At 44.3% G+C, this 19,011-nt stretch overlaps 1 protein-coding gene across 10 annotated transcripts in view; it reads right to left on the reverse strand.

Annotated features, from left to right (window-relative positions):
* The window catches only part of ATF2 (activating transcription factor 2), a 306,861-nt gene that overhangs the window by 158,662 nt on the left and 129,188 nt on the right, over positions 1-19,011 (reverse strand). For all 10 annotated transcript variants that reach the window (XM_029605838.1, XM_029605830.1, XM_029605831.1 and 7 more), the window contains 2 exons: positions 9,880-10,058; positions 7,627-7,741 (listed from right to left, as the gene is read on the reverse strand). In XM_029605838.1, the coding sequence (XP_029461698.1) occupies positions 7,627-7,741; positions 9,880-10,058 (294 nt within the window). The remainder of the gene's footprint in view (positions 1-7,626; positions 7,742-9,879; positions 10,059-19,011) is intronic.

The raw sequence follows: 19,011 nt of genomic DNA on the forward strand, positions 1-19,011 counted from the left end.
CAGACCAGACCAAATCTCAGCCTGTGACTGCTAAAAAGTCGGCAGCAAGCTCCATAACCGCTCTGGAATTCCCTCTAAACTCATCAACCACCTGAGAGAGAAGCAGACAAGATCGCGCCACTAGGATGCAGCAGGAAGCAATCTGTAAAGTCATCGCCACTGCCTCAAAGGCTTGCTTAAGAATAGACTCAATCCTTCTGTGGAGACAAATATATGTTTATGCATAAACATGTTTATGCATAAACATATATTTGTCTGCATTCAAATAAAAGCTCAAATTTGGACTATTCTTGGCGTCTAATCTACATATTTGCCCAAGCAGGATGGTAGTCCTCACATATGGGTGAGTACCGAGCTGAGGATGTCTGAAATGCACCAAATGTACCCAAAGACGTGCAACAGGCACAACAACTGGGGTGGAATTTGGTAGAGGGCATCCTGAACCCTAATGGGCAGGCGGAAGGGTGTCGGTACATCAAGTTGCAAAAAGGTTGCGCAAGACAGATTGCCCGAAGATGGAATCTTGTCTTCCAGCCTTATCCAAACAATAATGGGCTGTAAAGGTATGGAGAGAACTCCAGGTAACAGCCCAGAAATATCAGGTAGCGGCACCAAGTGTAGGTGCGCTACTGAAGTTGCCATGGCCCTGACCGAGTGTGCTTTAACACGGTCTTGAAGTGGAATGCCTGCTTGCTGATACATAGAAACATAGAAATGAAACATAGAAATGACGGCAGAAGAAGACCAAATGGCCCATCAAGTCTGCCCAGCAAGCTACGCACTTTATCCATTTTTTTTCCCTTTTTCTCTCTCCCACCTGTTAGCAAAAAGATATGCAGTCCGCTAACCAGGAGGAGAAAGTCTGCTTACACACAGGCTGCCCTAATTTGAAGGAATGAAAAGAGACAAACAATTGAGTGCCTTTCCTGTGGGCAGCTGTACGGTCTAGATAGAATGCTAGAGCCCATTTACAAGTCAAGGGTATGCAGAACCTGTTCTCCTGGATTGGAATGGGGCCTGGGAAAGAAGGTAGGTAGTATAATGGATTGATTAAGATGAAACTCCAATACTAACTTAGGCAAGAACTTAGGGTGAGTGCGGAGTACTGCCCGGTCGTGCAGAAGTTTAGTGTAAGGCGGATAATTATTTATTTAAAGTCTTTTCTATACCGTCGCTAAGTTATATACCATCGCAATGGTTTACATGTAGGCACATAAGTAAGTTTGGAGTAAGCGTACTATAGTACATTCTAACAGGTGCCATTAAATTTCGGTTACATTAAATCATAAAAATACGTACAAATGTTTAGTGATGTAGGTTCTGGCCAGGTGTACCTAGAAGGTACTTTTACAGGTCAAAAAAATCACATTTACTGTGTTATATTATTACATTCATTGTGTACTCAATTTGTTAAAATATTGTAATGCACATTTATGAGAATATTGCTGTGTGCCGGTACTCTTCTAGTTATTCCAGTGTATTTTCTTATTCTCCGGTCTCTTTATAAAAGGCTTGTTTAAAAAGCCATGTCTTTAGACTTCTCTTGAATGTTTTGGGGTCTCTCTGTAATCTGATCTCCAAAGGCACTGTGTTCCAGAGTGTGGGTCCTGCTAAAGACAATGCCCTTTCTCTTACCTGGGTTAGTCTCGCTGTCTTGACTGAGGGAATGGTTAAGAAAGCTTTGTTTGCTGAACGAAGGTTCCTGTGTGGTATGTGTACCCATAGTGCAGTGTTTAGCCAGTCCGCTTTTTCATCATTTATTAGTTTATGTATGGTGCATAGTGCTTTGTATTTTATTCTTTGTTCTATGGGTAGCCAGTGAAGTTTGGCCAGAGTTTCAGTGACATGGTCTCTTCTTCTTTTTCCAGTTAGTATTCTCGCTGCTGTGTTTTGTAGAATTTGAAGTGGTCTTATTGTTATATTTGGGAGTCCTAGAAAAAGTGCATTACAGTAAACGGTACTGGTGAAAACTAGTGCTTGAAGCACTGTTCTGAAATCTGCAGGAGTTAGTAACGGTTTAAGTTTTCTGAGGATCATGAATTTAGCATAGCCTTCTTTTACTTTTAGCGATATGTGCTGTTTTAGATTAATTTCGGGGTCCATTATTATTCCAAGGTTCCTTACTTTTTCCGCTAGTTCTATTTTCTGGTTGTTTTTGAGTATAATTGGGGTTTGAATGATTTTGATATTTTTTCTAAGTGTAGAAATTCCGTTTTTTCAATATTAATCACTAGTTCTATTCAGTTTAGTAGGGCCTGTAACTCACTAACTCTGCGAGCGGATGTGATCGCCAAAAGAAAAATCACTTTCCAGGTGAGATAACGTAGATCACAGGATTGAAGAAGCTTGAATGGTGGTTTCGTGAGCCGACCCAAAACCAGATTGAGGTCCCAAGAAGGGGCCGGAGGGTGCAGAGGAGGCTTGAGGTGGACCAAGTCCTTCAGAAATCGTGTTACAAGGGGATGTACTGAAATAGGAACATCCCCAATACCTTTATGGAAGGCAGCTATCGCACTGACATGCATTCTGATGGAAGAGGTTTTAAGACCTGATTCTGACACGTGCCAGATATAGTCCAAAAACTTTGTGGTGGAACAGGTAAAAGGATCAAGTGATTGAACAGAACACCATGATTTAAATCTGTTCCATTTGTAAAGGTAAGATTTTCTCGTGGAAGCCTTCCGTGAAGCAATCAGGACACGGGAAACTGGCTCCGAAAGGTTGAGTGGCTGAAGAATCAACCTTTCAACATCCAGGCCGTCAGGGATAAGGCCTGAAGATTGGGGTGGCGCAAGCACCCGTTGTTCTGAGTGATCAGAAGCGGATCCGTTCCCAAGGGAATGTGACTGCGAATGAAGAGGTCCTGAAGGATCGGAAACCACACTTGGCATGGCCAGTGAGGTGCTATCAGGATCATGGTTCCCTTCTCCTGATGTAGCTTCACGAGAGTCTTTGACAGAAGTGGAAGTGGAGGGAATGCATATAGGAGACCGGTTGCCCATGAGAGGGAGAATGTGTCTCTTGGGTGTGAGTGTTGCTTGCGAGTGAGAGAGCAAACGTTCTCTTCTTTGTGGTTTTGAGGTGATGCAAAGAGGTCTATGTGGGGGTAACCCCAATGTTGGAATATGGAGTCCGCTACAGTGGGGTTGAGGGACCACTCGTGCGGTTGAAAGGCGTGACTCAGCTTGTCCTCCAACACAGTGTCCACTCCTGGCAAGTAGGTGGCCCTGAGGTACATCAAGTGGGAGAGGGCCTCCACCCATAACTGTGCCGCTTCCTGACACAGTAGGTAGGAACCCGTTCCTCCCTGTTTGTTGATGTACCACATGGCCACCTGGTTGTCCATCTGAATCAGGATGACCTGGTTGGAAAGGCGATCCTGAAACACCCTGAGAGCATATCTGATTGCTCGTAGCTCCAGGAAATGGATTTGGTGTTTGGCTTCCTCTGGAGACCAAGCTCCTTGGGTCTGCAAATTGGCAACATGGCTCCCCAGCCGAGGTTGGAAGCATCGGTGATGAGAATTATTTGAGGGTCTGGAGCCTGGAAGGGTAGGCCTTGGAGATTGATCTGATTTGTCCACCAGGCTAGAGACTGACGAAGTGGGTCGGTGATGTGGACAATGGTTGATAGTGGTTGGACGGATTGAGTCCATTGTAACCTTAGAGTCCACTGCTTGACTCTCATGGCCAAGCGGGCCATTGGGGTAACCTGTAATGAGGACGCCATGTGTCCCAGCAGGATGAGGAAGTGGCGTGCAGTCGAGCGGTGCTGAGACTGTAGCTGGTGTGCGAGAGAAATGAGAGTGAGAGCTCACTGTTGAGGCAGAAATGCCTTTGCTTGAAAGGTGCCCAAGTCTTCCCCTATGAAGAACAAAGTTTGAGATGGGACTAAACAGGATTTTGCATAGTTGACGAGAAATCCTAGCGAAATCAGAGTGTGTAAGGTGAGATGTAGGGACGACAGAGCAGCTTGCTGAGTGGGAGCCCTGACCAACCAATCGTCGAGATAGGGGTAGACGTGAACACCGTGAGTCCTGAGGAAGGCTGCTACTACTACGAGGCACTTGGTGAAGACTCGTAGTGCAGATGCCAGGCTGAACGGTAGCACTCAGTACTGGTAGTGCTTGGGGCCTACCAGAAATCTGTGATGAGATGGAGTTATCGCAATGTGTGTGTACGCGTCCTGGAGGTCTAGAGAGCAGAACCAGTCTCCTCTTTGCAGAAGAGGAAGGAGGGAACCCAAGGTTACCATCTTGAACTTTTCTCGCTGGAGGTACTTGTTGAGGGAACGTTGGTCCAGAATTGGACGAATGCCTCCTGATTTTTTGGGGATTAGAAAGTACTGGGAATAGAATCCTAGGCCCTGTTGGGAGTAAGGCACTGGTTCTATTGCTCTGGACTGGAGGAGAAGGAGGGAGTTCCAGGAGTGATGAGTGGTCGGATGTTCCCCACGTCAGCCTTGGTGGGGAATCCTGTGGGATGGAGAGAAAGTTCAGCTGATAACCCTGAGAGATTATGGCAAGGACCCACTGGTCTGAGGTGATTATGTGCCATCTGTTGTTGAAATGGCACAATCGACCCCCCACTGGTATCTGAGGCAGTGGAAGTTGGCTGCTGCTCTCTATGCAGGAATCAAAAGCCGGAAGCAGGGCCCGGCTGAGAAGCTGGTTGCGGGTTTTTGTTTTCGAGGTTGAGAGACTGGGCCTTCTGGAAAGGTCTCGTGGAACGACTTCTAGATGGTGGTAGATAGGACTTCTTTGGACGGAAGAATGACTTTTTAGTATCCTTCCTGAATGGCTGTTTGGAGGAATACTCAGAAGGCATCAGAGAGAGTTGACAAAATGTCTCATGATGCTCCTTGAGTTCTGCCACGGTCCGCTGGATCTGTTCGCCAAACAGACTATCTCCTATGCAGGGCAGATCGGACAATCTGTCTTGTACTTCAGGGTGCAAGTCCGAAGACTTAAGCCAGGCCCATCTTCTTGCAGAAATGGCAGCTGCAGATACCCTGGAAGCGGTGTCGAAGATATTGTAGGAGGATCTTATTTCATGCTTCCCTGCTTCAAAACCCTTGTGTACCAGGGTTTGAAGCTGTTCCTGGAATTGCTGAGGCAGGGACTCTGCAAAGTCCTGTATCTGCTTGAATAAGACCCTATTATACTGGGTCATATACAGCTGGTAAGAGGCAATCCGAAAGATGAGCATCGATCCCTGGAAGACACGCCGGCCAATGGCATCCAGGAATTTCTGCTCCTTACCTGGGGGAAAGGAAGAGTGGGGTTTTGAGCATCGTGCCCTCTTTTGGGCAAATTCTACCACCACAGACTGGTGATCCAGCTGAGGTTTCTGGAACCCTGGGGCTGACTGGACCAAGTAAGTCTTGCCTTTCGGTTGACTGGAGCTACCGAACCAGGGTGTTCCCAATTCTTTTTAAGAAGATCCAGAAGAACCTGATGAATAGGGATGGAGGTTATTTCCTTGGGAGCATCCAGGAATTGTAACAGCTCCATCATTTGGTGCCTATCATCTTGCTCAGTCTGTAATTGGAAGGGAACCAACTCAGACATTTCCTTCACAAAATTTATGAAGGACAAGTCCTCTGGAGGAGAACGCTTCCTGCTTTCAGTAGGAGAAGGAGGAGATGGTAAATCATCGGTGTCTTGAGATGAATAGTCAGTCCAGGTGTCATAGGGATCACCACCGGTCCCTCTAGGAACCTGAGAAGGACGGGATGATGGTATTCCTGAAGGTCCTGGTCTAGGCTCTGAAGGCATTGAAGGATGGAATGGTGGCGCTGATGGCCGGATCGGCATCAATGGCTGAGGCATCGGCAGGACTCACAATGGAGGAAAACGGAACGGTGTTTCTCCTCCCGATGACAGAGAAAGTGGAGAAGGCACCGGAGCAGTCAGTGACCCAGGATCCATCGGTGGAAAAGCGGCTATAAGCGCTTCCATCTTCGAGAGCAGCGGTGCCAATGCTGCTAGAATGGGATCATTGGTCGGTTCCACAACTGGCACCGGTTTCAACGTCAGAGGAACTTGAAATCTGTGCATCGCCTTATCGATGGCCTCCTGAACCGTCCAGTCCAGCTCTTCACGGAAACCTGGAGCAAGCAGCCCCAGCTCCGGAAGGGGAGAAGGAGGCAGAGGCATAGCCGGAGGGACCACAGTTAAAGGCGGAGTTGCGGCTCTCAATACCTGTCCGGGTGAGGGTTGCCTCGGTAACCCGGTCCCAGAAAGGGTCGATGCCTTTTCGGGGTTTCTTCGATGGCGGCTCGGACAATGGCGAAGTCGATGATTTTCCTTCATCGATGGTCCGAGGCTTTCGGTGTTGATGCCGATGTTTCTCGCTACGATCCCCTCGATCCTGAGGGGGAGTAGAGGTTGTTGATGGCCAGGAAGTCGTTGACGCTGGACGGTCACCGGCCGGTGCCCGATGCTGGCGTGAAGTGGACGGCGTCGGTTTGGACCACGTTGATGTAATAGATGGCGTCGGAGTTTGGGAACGAAAGAGAAGTTCTATTTTCTCCATTCTGGCTTTTGACTTTTGGTGTCATTAAGGTACATTTGGTGCAAGTCAGGACATCATGCTCGCACCCAAGGCACATTACACAGACTTTATGAGGGTCTGTTATGGACATGGTGCGAGTACAGTCCGGGCACCGACGGAACCCCAAATCCATGGCCTTTGAAAAATTGAGCCTTGGTGCAGTCGACGGCCAGTAGGCTGCAAGGGCCAAACTCGACGGGAATTGACCGAAAACGGGTAGACTTACCGGAGTACTGCGGAATCAAAATTTCGAGAGGGGGACCCCTGTGGGGTATAAACATTTTTAGTAACTCCGTGAGGAAAATTCCTGTCAGGAATCTCTGTGGAGCTCCCTAACCTGCGTGGCTACTGCTGCACGGAAAAAAGAAGACTCAAGGGGGATCCCTGCTGGCTGCAGGTTTAGTGCCATGCTGGGCATGCCCAGTAGTGCCAGTCAAAGTTCTAGAAACTTTGACAAAAGTGTTCCGTGATTGGGCTCCATCCTGTGATGCCATCCATGTGTGAGGACTACCATCCTGCTTGTCCTGTGAGAAAATTTTTTTTAAACCTTACCTGAGCTCAGCGCTTACCGGCTGAGTACAGACACGGTCTCTACCTGCGGGGGAAGAGGGCATCTGCCATCACTGATGTGCTCTGCTTTCTGCACCCGCTGTCTTTCAGCTGAACTAGAAGCTAAGTCCACACTGGGAACCCAGCTACTGGATGCACACCTCTGAGGAAGCACGGAAATCATTTCAAGAATTCTCACCTGGGGGAGGGACCTTTAATATCACTGCAGTACATTGGGTTTTCTTTTCCTTAATTTAAAATTTCTCCTTCAAAAAAGCTCGAAGCAATCCCCATGGGGAGATGCATGTCCACCATCTGCTGGAGATGGAGAATACTGGCAGGCTGGGGTCACTGCAGGGCTATATATATTGTGATGTTAGCTTGCACCTTTTCCATCTGCTGGCAGGGGAGCATAAACCCACTGGTCCTGAGTCCATCTGTCTACATGCTAGGAAAAAGGCATATTTCTACAAGTATTTTCATATTCAAACACTAAAACAGTAACAATATCACACAAACTTACTGGGACTGAAGCAGGGACATGTACGTTAGGGTTTGTAATTGAGGCAGGCAGAGCAACAGGCATGGTTTGTCCATTAGGTAGATGTAACAGCAGAGGGAAAGGACCTGGAACTGGTCTATGGATAGAAGAAAATTGGGAACGATATATAAATAATTCCTCACATAAGTACAAGAAGACTGCAAAATATGATATGAATCATGTAGATTTAGCTTATGTACATCTCCTACAACTTTAGCCCAGGTAAGCTGCATTCTTGTATGCAAAAAATAGTTTAAATATTATATATATATTTAATGGACACTAGCAGAGTTGGTAATACAGAAATTCAAAAATTGCTGGCCTTTGTTTGCAGTCATGGTGCAGCAGAATTAATCTACAGAAGACTGGTTTGTCTTATTGAGACTGGTCCTGTTCAACTGCAGTTGAACCACTGTTACTTCAGTTTTTATATCTTTACTGGTGTACCATTATCATAAAACATGTCAGCTGCTGTGCTGGGGCCCACCATGATCCTAAAACTTTCATCCTTTTTTTTAGATTTGCTTAAAACAAATGAAAAAAATAAATAAATGAAAAGCATAGCAAAATCCATGGTGACAATTTTAGAACAAAAGAAAACAGTGGCACACTTGCACAAATACAAAAAAAGAAGTTGAAACTTTTGGTCAACAATAGTGATGTGCCAGTAAAGGAAATTCTGAATGACCAGGAAGAAACAGAGCTCCAAGGACATCTTAGATTCACGTGTTTAATCATGGTTGACCCTAAGAAGTGCAGGGCCCAGGGCAATTCAATTCAAAGGTGCCCCCTCCCCACCCCAACTGTGATATTGAAGAAAGAAGAGGTGTTTCCCTTTAGATTGAAGATAAGAGTGGCAGAGAGAGGAAGATTGGGACACTATACCTCCTGGCCTGGAACAAGTTGCTGCAGCTCCTGCATGTCCATGAGGAAGCTCAGACAAAAAAAAAAAAAAAAAAGACTGATGGGCTCAAGAGGCAGCACATGCATGGGAACTCCTGCTCATGCTCTACAGAGTAAAAGCTCTATTGAGCTTAGCGAGATGGCTCCATTGTGCCGTCAGATGACATCACCACGTGTCATGGCTAATTCAGCCTTACTTGTCAGAGAACTATGGTTTCACTTGTACAGTTTCTTCCCACTTACTCGGTCCTATTAGGATTCTGTATTTTGAGTTTCTCTTTCATAGAGCCATTTAACAGTTAGAGATGAGCACCTAGAACAGCCCAAAAATGCAATGCTTCTTTTTTTTTTTTAATTTTAATAAAAGTTAGTTTACAGAGCAGCATGTAGACAAATCAAAGATTTTCAAAATAATAGACTTTCAGTGTTATGTTGAAACTCTAGTTTTATCAAGTTCAAACAGTTACATAGTATGATGCACTGTCAAATGCCACAGTCAGTTCCTATAAAATAAAATCTTTCATGGAAAATAACAGGAAATTTTAAAACATCTGTATTGATATAGACTATTCAATAATTCAACCTGTTTCTTGGTTATACTTTCTTAATATCATTACTGAGGGCCTGATTCACTAAGCCTTTTTATTTATTTAAAAAATTTCTACATTGCATCCTCAGACCTTATTAAACCGCCCAAGGTGGTTTACAAATAAAATTCTTAACACGTTATACATAAAACACAATCAGTAACATCAAATAAACATATTAAAATAATTTAGCAACCACCATACTTAAAAACCTGCTCCTCACTCAGATATCCAATGAAGGGACTTTAATCCATGGGCCTGATACCACATGCAACCTGCAAATTCCTTCATATTTTACAATTTTCCCCATAGCCAGAGAATGGAAGAAAAGCCTTCAGGATTTAGTTCCCAAGTCTCATTTTAACTCTGTCCAAAAAACACTTGTTTCATAACATTTTTTGGAATAAAAGTTGTGTACCTTCCATTAAGGTCATATCCTTTGTAAAAGCCACTTCTACAGAGGTCATGCTGTAGCTATGTAGCTTGCATTCATATTTTAAATGTATCAGCAATATACAAGCACAAGTTCCTAAAAACATTAGCACAATAGAATCTCCAAATTATTTGTGAGTGCCTAAGTAGAAGTAACTGGCAAAAATGTTAAAATATTTTATCTTTGAAGTGAAATTAAAACTCAAAGAAAAAAAAAAGAAGAACACAAGATATTTGTTTATTCTAACTTTTGGTTGAATTACTAATATATTCTTTGCAGTATAGCTAATTTAAAATACGATGCTTTACTCACACTATTGGTCTGTTTGCAGATGGAGCTTGGGTGATAACAGTGCTTGAAGTTGGTGAAGGTGCTGCTTGCTGAATAATAACACTTGAATCAGAACTTGTAAGCAGTACATTAGGAACTTGTAATGATGCTGGCCGGACTATTGTAGATGTGGGCTGTGCAGTCTTCTGCAATTGTACCTCCTGAAAGGAAAAATCTGTCATTTCAGTTGTATATCTGTACATAAGGCATGCACTGGATAGATTCTACACAAAGAAAATGACAACTATATTTGCATATCCTAACCATTAATATAGAAGTGTAACTGTAGTTTATGAGGGCCAACACCAGGTTTTAAGATAACCAATTCTTATGAAATTTTACCTATTTCAACATTTACCGTATTTTTCGCTCCATAAGACACACTTTTTTTCCCCCAAAGGTGGGGGGAAAATGTATGTGCGTCTTATGGAGCGAATATAAAAAAAAAAACCAAACAAAAATCTAACAAACACCCCCCCCCCCGACTCCCCCAAGTCCCCGCCGACTTAATTTCCTACAACCCCCCCCCCCCGCCCCAAGACCTGACAAATTAATTTCCTGCAACCCCCCACCCTCCTGACCCCCCCAAGACCTGCCAAACGTCCCTGGTGGTCCAGCGGGGGTCCGGGAATGATCTCCTGGGCGTGGGCCGTCGGCTGCCAGTAAACAAAATGGCGCCGACGGCCCTATGCCCTCCCTATGTCACTGAGACCGACCGCTGCTATTGGTCGGTCTCAGTGACATAGTGAGGGCATAGGGCCGTCGGCGCCATTTTGTTTACTGGCAGCTGACGGCCCTATGCCCTCACTATGTCACTGAGACCGATCGCTGCTATTGGTCGGTCTCAGTGACATAGTGAGGGCATAGGGCCGTCAGCTGCCAGTAAACAAAATGGCGCCGACGGCCCTATGCCCTCACTATGTCACTGAGACCGACCAATAGCAGCGGTCGGTCTCAGTGACATAGTGAGGGCATAGGGCCGTCGGCGCCATTTTGTTTACTGGCAGCCGACGGCTCACGCCCAGGAGATCGTTCCCGGACCGCTCCTGGACCCCCGCTGGACCACCAGGGACGTTTGGCAGGTCTTGGGGGGGTCAGGAGGGTGGGGGGTTGCAGGAAATTAATTCGGCAGGTCTTGGGGGGGTCAGGAGGGTGGGGGGATGCAGGAAATTAATTCGGCAGGTCTTGGGGGGGTCAGGGGGGTGGAGGTTGTTAATTTAAAGGGTTGGGATGGGGGGGGGGGGGGTTTTGGGGGTTCCCACAGAAAGAAAAATTTTCTGATCTGGGGAGTGGACCGAAATGGCCCTCCCCAGACCCGAAAACAAAATGGGGAGGAAAAAAAAAAACTATGCACTCCCCTAATTTGCTCCATAAGACGCCCAGACGCAGAGCCGGTTTAGCACAATTTTTTTTTTTTTAAATTTTCCCCCTCTGAATCCTAGGTGCGTCTTATGGTCAGGTGCGTCTTATGGAGCGAAAAATACGGTAAGTGTTTCTGAACACTTGTGTCCTGAAACACTTGTTATATTATCATAAGCCATAAAAATGATGTTCTGCATTTTATTAGGGAACAAATGTGTTATGCATAAAGTGGCGGATTTTAAGAGCCCTGCTCGCCTAAATCCGCCTAAATCCGGGCGGATTTAGGCGAGCAGGGCCCTGCGCGCCGGTGCGCCTATTTTACATAGGCCTACCGGCGTGCGCAGAGCCCCGGGACTCACGTAAGTCCCGGGGTTTTCAGAGGGGGAGTGTCGGGGGCGGGCCCGATCCGCGCGGCGTTTTCGGGGCGTGTCGGGAGGGTTTCGGGGGCGTGGTTACGGCCCGGGGCGGCCCGGGGGCGTGGCCGCGCCCTCCGGACCTGCCCCCAGGTCGCGGGCCGGCGCGCTAGCGGCCCGCTGGCGCGCGGGGATTTACGTCTCCCTCCGGGAGGCGTAAATCCCCCGACAAAGGTGAGTGGGGTGTAGACAGGGCCAGGCGGGTGGGTTAGGTAGGGGAAGGGAGGGGAAGGTGAGGGGAGGGCAAAAGAAAGTTCCCTCCGAGGCCGCTCCGATTTCGGAGCGGCCTTGGAGGGAACGGAGGTAGGCTGCGCGGCTCGGTGCGCGCCGGCTATATGGAATCGATAGCCTTGCGCGCGCCGATCCCGGATTTTAGCGGCTACGCGCGTATCTACTAAAATCCCGCGTACTTTTGTTGGCGCCTGGAGCGCCAACAAAAGTACACGAACGCGCCGTGTTTGTAAATCTACCCCAAAATGCTAACAGGTGAATTTTGAAAGGAGTTACACATTTAAATGAAACATACTATCATAGCAATTTTTAAAAACCATTTGCCTGAGTTAAGGGCACTTAATGCAGTTAAAACCTATTCACAATTCAATGGCATATACTGTAGAAATTTTCAAAAGCCCACTTACATAGATAAAGTGCATTTACATATGTAAAACCCAGTTTTAAGCATGTAAATAATTTTGAAAATCATGCCCTAAGCCTAGAATTAAACAAGTAAGATATCAGGGAATTATGTAAATGGAGAAAAGGGATACTATTGCCTATAAAAAAAGTATATATTTTTTTATAAAATATATATAATAAAATTCTTAATATGTTATACATAAAACACAATCAGTAACATCAAATAAACAAACATATTAAAAGAATTTAGCAACCACCATACTTAAAAACCTGCTCCTCCCTCAGATATCCAATGAGGGGACTTTAATCCATGGGCCTGACACCACATGCAACCTGCAAATTCCTTCATATTTTACAATTTTCCCATAGCCAGAGAATGGAAGAAAAGCCTTCAGGATTTAGTTCCCAAGTCTCATTTTAACTCTATGCAAAAAACAATATTTTTTTTTATAGAATATATAGGCTGAGCTTATTTTCTGAATTTTTTTTCAGGTTGAAGGACTGATTTGTTTTATATTTATTTATTTATTGAGTTTTATATTCCGTCATTCGGTAATGCCATCACAATGGTTTACATATTTCAACAGGGGGATAAAAAGGTTACATATTTTCAAAAAGGGGGATCTATATATAGGCAATATCGTCAGGGTAAAGGTAGGGTAGATGTATAGAGCGGGAGTGGGAATAGATACAGTCAGGTTATAGTTCAACAGGTAAGGTAAAGAGGAGTGATGTAATAATGTGGAGGTTAACAAGCTAACGGAACGTATGAGTTATCAACTGGAGGTGGTTCGGAGTATTGTTGTCCATGGAAACTGAGCAAGTTAAAGTTCATTTGGGAGTTCAGTTGCTGAGGTATTGTTGTGAAAGTTTGGGTGTCATTGTAAGCTTTGAAGAAAAGCCATGTTTTCAGATCCTTTTTAAATGTTTTTAAGTTGGATTGCATTCTAAATTCCAATGGGATTGAGTTCCATAATTTAGGGCAGGCGATGGAGAATGCTCTTTCACGGGTTGTTGATAGTTGAGCTGATCGGACAGGAGGAATTCTCAGAAAGCCCTTGTTGTTTGAACGTAGGTTTCATTGAGTCATGTGAGGAATGAGATTAATAACTGACCAGTTTGGTTGATCTATATATATTAATTTGTGTGTGATGTTCAGGGTTTTATATTCTATATGGTATTTAATAGGTAACCAGTGTAGGGAAATAAGGATGGGAATAATGTGTTCATGTTTTTTAACCCGTGTTAGAATTCTCATCACTGCGTTTTGTAGTATTTGGAATGGTCTGATGCTAGAAGATGGTAATCCAAGTAATAGGGAGTTGCAATAGTCAATATTAGAGAAAATGAGAAGTTGAAGTACAGATCTGAAGTCAACTGTGGTATGAAAAGGTTTTAGGCGTTGTAGGGTTAATAGTTTGTGATATCCATCTTTGATTTTGGATGTGATGTGGTGTTTTAAAGATAGTTCATTGTCTATGATCACTCCTAGGTTGCGTGTATGCGTAACTGGGGAGATTGGTTCTTTATGGTTCTCGAGCAAGAGGGGAGGTGGTAGAGATGGGCTGGGTTCCGATCCATAATGAATATATCAGTTGTTGTTTTTTTATGTATGAATTTTAACTGAATTATGTTTCAATTGTTACTGATTTTGAAAATTTAGATCCTTTGATTAGACAAGTATCTCATAATTGTGATAATTAAATGTATATACATATATATTCATTTAATTATCACATTATATTATAAAAATATTGCTATTTGTAAGGTGATAAGAGGATCAAAATTGTGTGCCAGAATGTTTTTGGTATTGGCATCATGATAATGGAACAAACTGCCTTTGGATGTTAAACTGGAAACTATTTGCTGTTCCATAAAAAGATTAAATCATGGCCTTTTTTAATAAAATTTTTATTAATAAATACAAAATTTGTACAATCACTAGAAATGCATACTTTCCAAGCCATCCATCATTGTAACAAGACATAACAGTTGCAAAAATGTTACAAAGTACCTGAAACACTGTTTCCTTCAAACATAACAAACCTAAACAAGAGCCTTTGAAGATCTCCATGTATCCATCTCATGACTACAGGAAAGACCAATCCTCTAAATCAGAGGTTCTCAACCTTTTTCCCATCGTGACACACCTGACAGACCATGCTCACATGTGTGACACACTGCTCATTACAATTTTTGGCGGAAAAAAAAATAAAGGCCCAGTATTATTTGTATTGTTAAGAATGACACAAGGGAAAGATACATATTCTGTCTAAACAGAAATTACATACGGGCCGATACAGTAAAAGTCGCGGGAGAGCGCCCGCTCTCCTGTGCATGCGATTTAGTATCGGCCCGCATGCAAATGAGGGTCCGCGGTAAAAAGAGGCTCTAGGGACACTAGCGCGTCCCTAGTGCCTCTTTTTTGGCGGCTGTCAGCGAGTTTGACAGCCGATGCTCAATTTTGCCGGCGTTGCTTCTCAAACCAGCTGACAGCCACGGGTTCGGAAACCGGACATTTGCAAAATTGAGTGTCCGGTTTTCAACCTGCGAGTCGATTTTACATTTTTTATTTTTAACTTTTGGGACCTCCGACTTAATATCACCATGATATTAAGTCGGAGGGTTAAACTGGAATTTCTGCACTTTCCTGGTGCCGGCAGAAATTAACACCTACCGTTGGGTAGACGCTAATTTCCGAAAGTAAAATGTGCAGCTTGGCTGCACATTTTACTTACTGAATCGCGCGGGAATAACTAATAGGGCCATCAGCATGCATTTGCATGTTTCGGGGGGGGGGGGGGAGGGCTGGCCGCGCGTTTTCGACGCGCTATTACCCCTTACTGAATAAAGGGTAAAGCTAGTGCGTCGAAAACACGTGTCCAAATGCGGGTTAACAGTGTGCTCCGCCGAAGCGCACTGTACTGTATCGGCCTGATAAATAGTAAACATCCCACATCAAAACAGCACCAATTTCTAGTACTCAAACAGTAAACACTTTACTTAAGAAAAGGCAACACTGAAAATATTACACCAGGCCTTAAGACATCAATACACCTCCTATTAGGGAAACGGAACAAGCCAGGCTACTATAGAGCCCTACACAGAAACTACACACCAGCAGAAAACCTCACCTGAATCACATGTGCTGACCCTCACCTAACAAAGAATAGAGAGACCAAAACGCATAACTAGAAGCATGCAGACAAAAACTGAATTGGAAACTGCAACAAGCCAGAGTCTCTGTATGCAGTGAAACAAAGGAAAAAGAGAAACATCACCCATACTTATAAAACAAATCAAGAAATATAAAATCAGTAGCAGTAAAACCATACTAACAAAAAGAATAGATTATTTCAAAACAGCTGATGAATGGAATATCCAATAATTAAAAACATATCAAATTTCTAGAGACCAATAAAATATTTCAAAATAGCAGACACAAAGGCCCAATAATGAAAAATAATAATGATACAAAAAATGTTTTGCTCTGCATACCTGGGAACGTTTGATATCATGTAAACCGGGGTGATTTGTAGTTCTTACAAGAACTTCGGTATATAAAAATTAAAAAATAAATAAATAAATATCCAGGTGCCCTGAGATTGTTTTGAATTAGCAGGAGGAAGGATGGTTTGCTTGCAACTTTCTCCTCTCTCACTCACACTGGCTCTCAATCGCTCACATATACACATGCTTTTTCTCTCACTTATATAGGCTCTTAATTACACATTTACACACATGCTGTCGTCTTTTCACGCTTACACATATAGGCTTTCAATCAATCACACACATACATACTGTCTTTTTCTCTCACACACAGACTCTCATTCACATGCTTACACACATGCTCTCTCTCGCTTTCTCTCATTTACACACAGGCTCTCAATCACATACTCACAGGCTCCCTCACCTAAACCAGCTCTCAATCACACACAGACACACATGGTCTCTCTTTTACTTATTCACACAGGCTCTTAATCATTCAAACACATGATCTCTCTCACACACAAAGGATCTCAATCACATACTCTTTCACACAAACAGGTTTTCAATCACAAACTTACACATAACAGGTTCTCAGTCATACACTTACATTCATGCTCTCACACACAGACTCTCAATCACACACAGACTCTCTTTCACATACATGCTATCTAACACACACATACACACAGGATCTCAAACACATATGCTTGCTCATTCACTCTCTCTCCCCCCCCCCCCGAACTAGCGACAGCAGCAGCCTCCTCCACTTCCAACTCCAAAGGCAGCAGCAGCCTCCTTCATTTTCAGCCCTCGCGGAGAAAGGAGTCCCATCGGCCGCGGGGGTTGACGTTGTTCTTTGTTTTTCTCCAAGCCGCGCCTCTCTTCTCTTCTTCGGGCCAACACTGCCCGCATTAGCATGGTCTCTTCTTCCTGCGCACGCACCCGCTGCTCACCACTTCGTCTTCCGAGTGGGGGGGGGGGGGCGAGAAGAAGAGAGCATGCCGGTGCCGCTGACTCCAGCTGTCCTGCCGCGTTCCGCTGGGCTATCAGTGTTTTAAGCCTGGGTGGAGGAACTATTTCACTTGGGTAGGGGGAGCAGCTGGCGACCCAATGGTGTGTCATGACACACCGGTTGAGAACCACAGCTCTAAATAGATTTACCTAGGCTTGCTGATATTCTCAAAAGGGACAGAGACAGGATGGAGGTGGTCTAGAGAAGGGCGACCAAAATCGTGGGTGGTCTCCATCAAAGGGCTTATGAGGAGAGGTTGAAGGACCTAAATATGTATACCCTGGAGGAGAGGAGGTGCAAGGGAGATGTGATATGGATCTTCAGATACCTGAAAGGTTTTAATGATGCACAAGCAACAACAAACCTTTTCCACTGGAAAGAAATCAGTAGAACTAGGGGTCACGATATGAAACTCCAGGGAGGATGACTCAGAACCAACGTCAGGAAATATTTCTTTATGGAGAGGGTGGTGGATGCCTGTAATGCCCTTGCGGCAGAAGTAGTGAAGGGAAAAACAATGAAAGATTTCAAAGGGGCATGGGATAAACACTGTGGATCCCTAAAGGCTAGAGGATGGTAATGAAGACATAAGTGTTGGGGGTAACTTGCTGATGTGGCGGTTACTACCCTTAACCAATAAGTCTGTAACGCTTGATGCAACTCCAGTATTGCTCTTTGCTTCATGGTAAGAAGTAATGGGGACTTTGGACTCAAACAACAACCAACAAGGGCCCTGGTTTTGACAATCTGGGAAACCGGTAAAGTATGGGGGTGACTTGTATGCACAGCAGAAACTACCATGAGCTTGCTTGGCAGACTGGATGGATCATTGGACCTTTTCTGCTGTCATTTCTATGTTTCTGTGTAAACTTGTTTAATTTGTATTATATTGTTTAGTGATTTTAATATTGTGCATTTCCTTGGAAACCAACTGGTTTGATCAGAAAGGTAATTTAGAAAAAATGATTTCAAATAAATAATATAATCAAAGGTGGGCCATAAAAGCAAGTTTGCTTACTGTGAATGGTGTTTTCCATAGATAGCAGGATGAATTAGCCATGCTGACTGGAAACGCCCTCAGACAGCCCAAGATGGGAACTTCTCTTAGAACGTACAGAGCTTTGCTCCTGTACACCCCTGCGGTGCCTTCCCACGCAACTGCCTGCATCACTTCAGTTGGTTAGAAAGCACAGAAAGCGTGAACAAGGAAAAAGAAGGCAGGCAGAAAATGTAGACTGGCCAGGGAGGAGGATGGGGATGCATGATTAATTCATCCTGCTATCTATGGAAAACACCATTTACGGTAAGCAAACTTGCTTTTTTCCTGCAGATAAGCAGGCTGACTTAGCCATGCTGTCTGGGAGTCCCCAGCTAGGGAGACGAAGCACAGTATAACTTCCGAGCAGGAATGCTTTTTATGGTGGGATATGTGTAAGACCATCTGTGCAGCGTATCCCTATAAATGGTGGACAGTCTTAAAAATTAGTGGCACGACGCAGTATCTACTGCCCCATGGACGCATCAGCATTGGCAGTTTGCTGGAGGCAGTAATGAGACATGAAGGTATGCAGCGATGACCACGTAGCCACTCTGCAAATGTCTTGAACTGGCACCTGTCAAAGGTGGGCAACTGAAGTAGCCATAGCTCTCAGCTGATGTGCTTTGACTCTTGAAGTTAAATGCTGGTAGAATAGCAGAAGTGGATGCATTGAGTCATCATTCGAACCCTGCCATAAGAAATTCAAACAAAACCTCAAAACCTGGCTGTTTGAACAAGCTTATACGTTATGAACACCTCTTATTCTGAAATGCTGTTTACATGTTCCCTGTCTACCTGGACGTATTCCTCTCCCCAATTTATTTTTCTCTCTGCTAATTTCTCTCTGCTTATTTCGCCTCTTCACCTTCCCACCCCCCGTTTATGATTTTTGACTTGCCATTAACTAATGGAATATGACTCTCAACAATTCAATTGCTTATTGTTCTTAACTGGTTTCATTCTTGATTTATATTATGTTTTTTGTTCTTAAATTGTTCTTAATTGATTCTTATTATGTCCACCTTATGTCATATTGTCTGTAAAGCCTGTTGCTAATTTATTGTTTATTGTAAACCGAGGTGATGTTTTTTTACGTGCCGCGGTATATAAAAAAATAAATCACTAAATAAACCAGTTCGCTAGCATCTGTTTAGTCACGGACA

Source organism: Rhinatrema bivittatum, chromosome 6, assembly GCF_901001135.1.
Source record: "Rhinatrema bivittatum chromosome 6, aRhiBiv1.1, whole genome shotgun sequence".
Classification (NCBI taxonomy): domain Eukaryota; kingdom Metazoa; phylum Chordata; class Amphibia; order Gymnophiona; family Rhinatrematidae; genus Rhinatrema; species Rhinatrema bivittatum.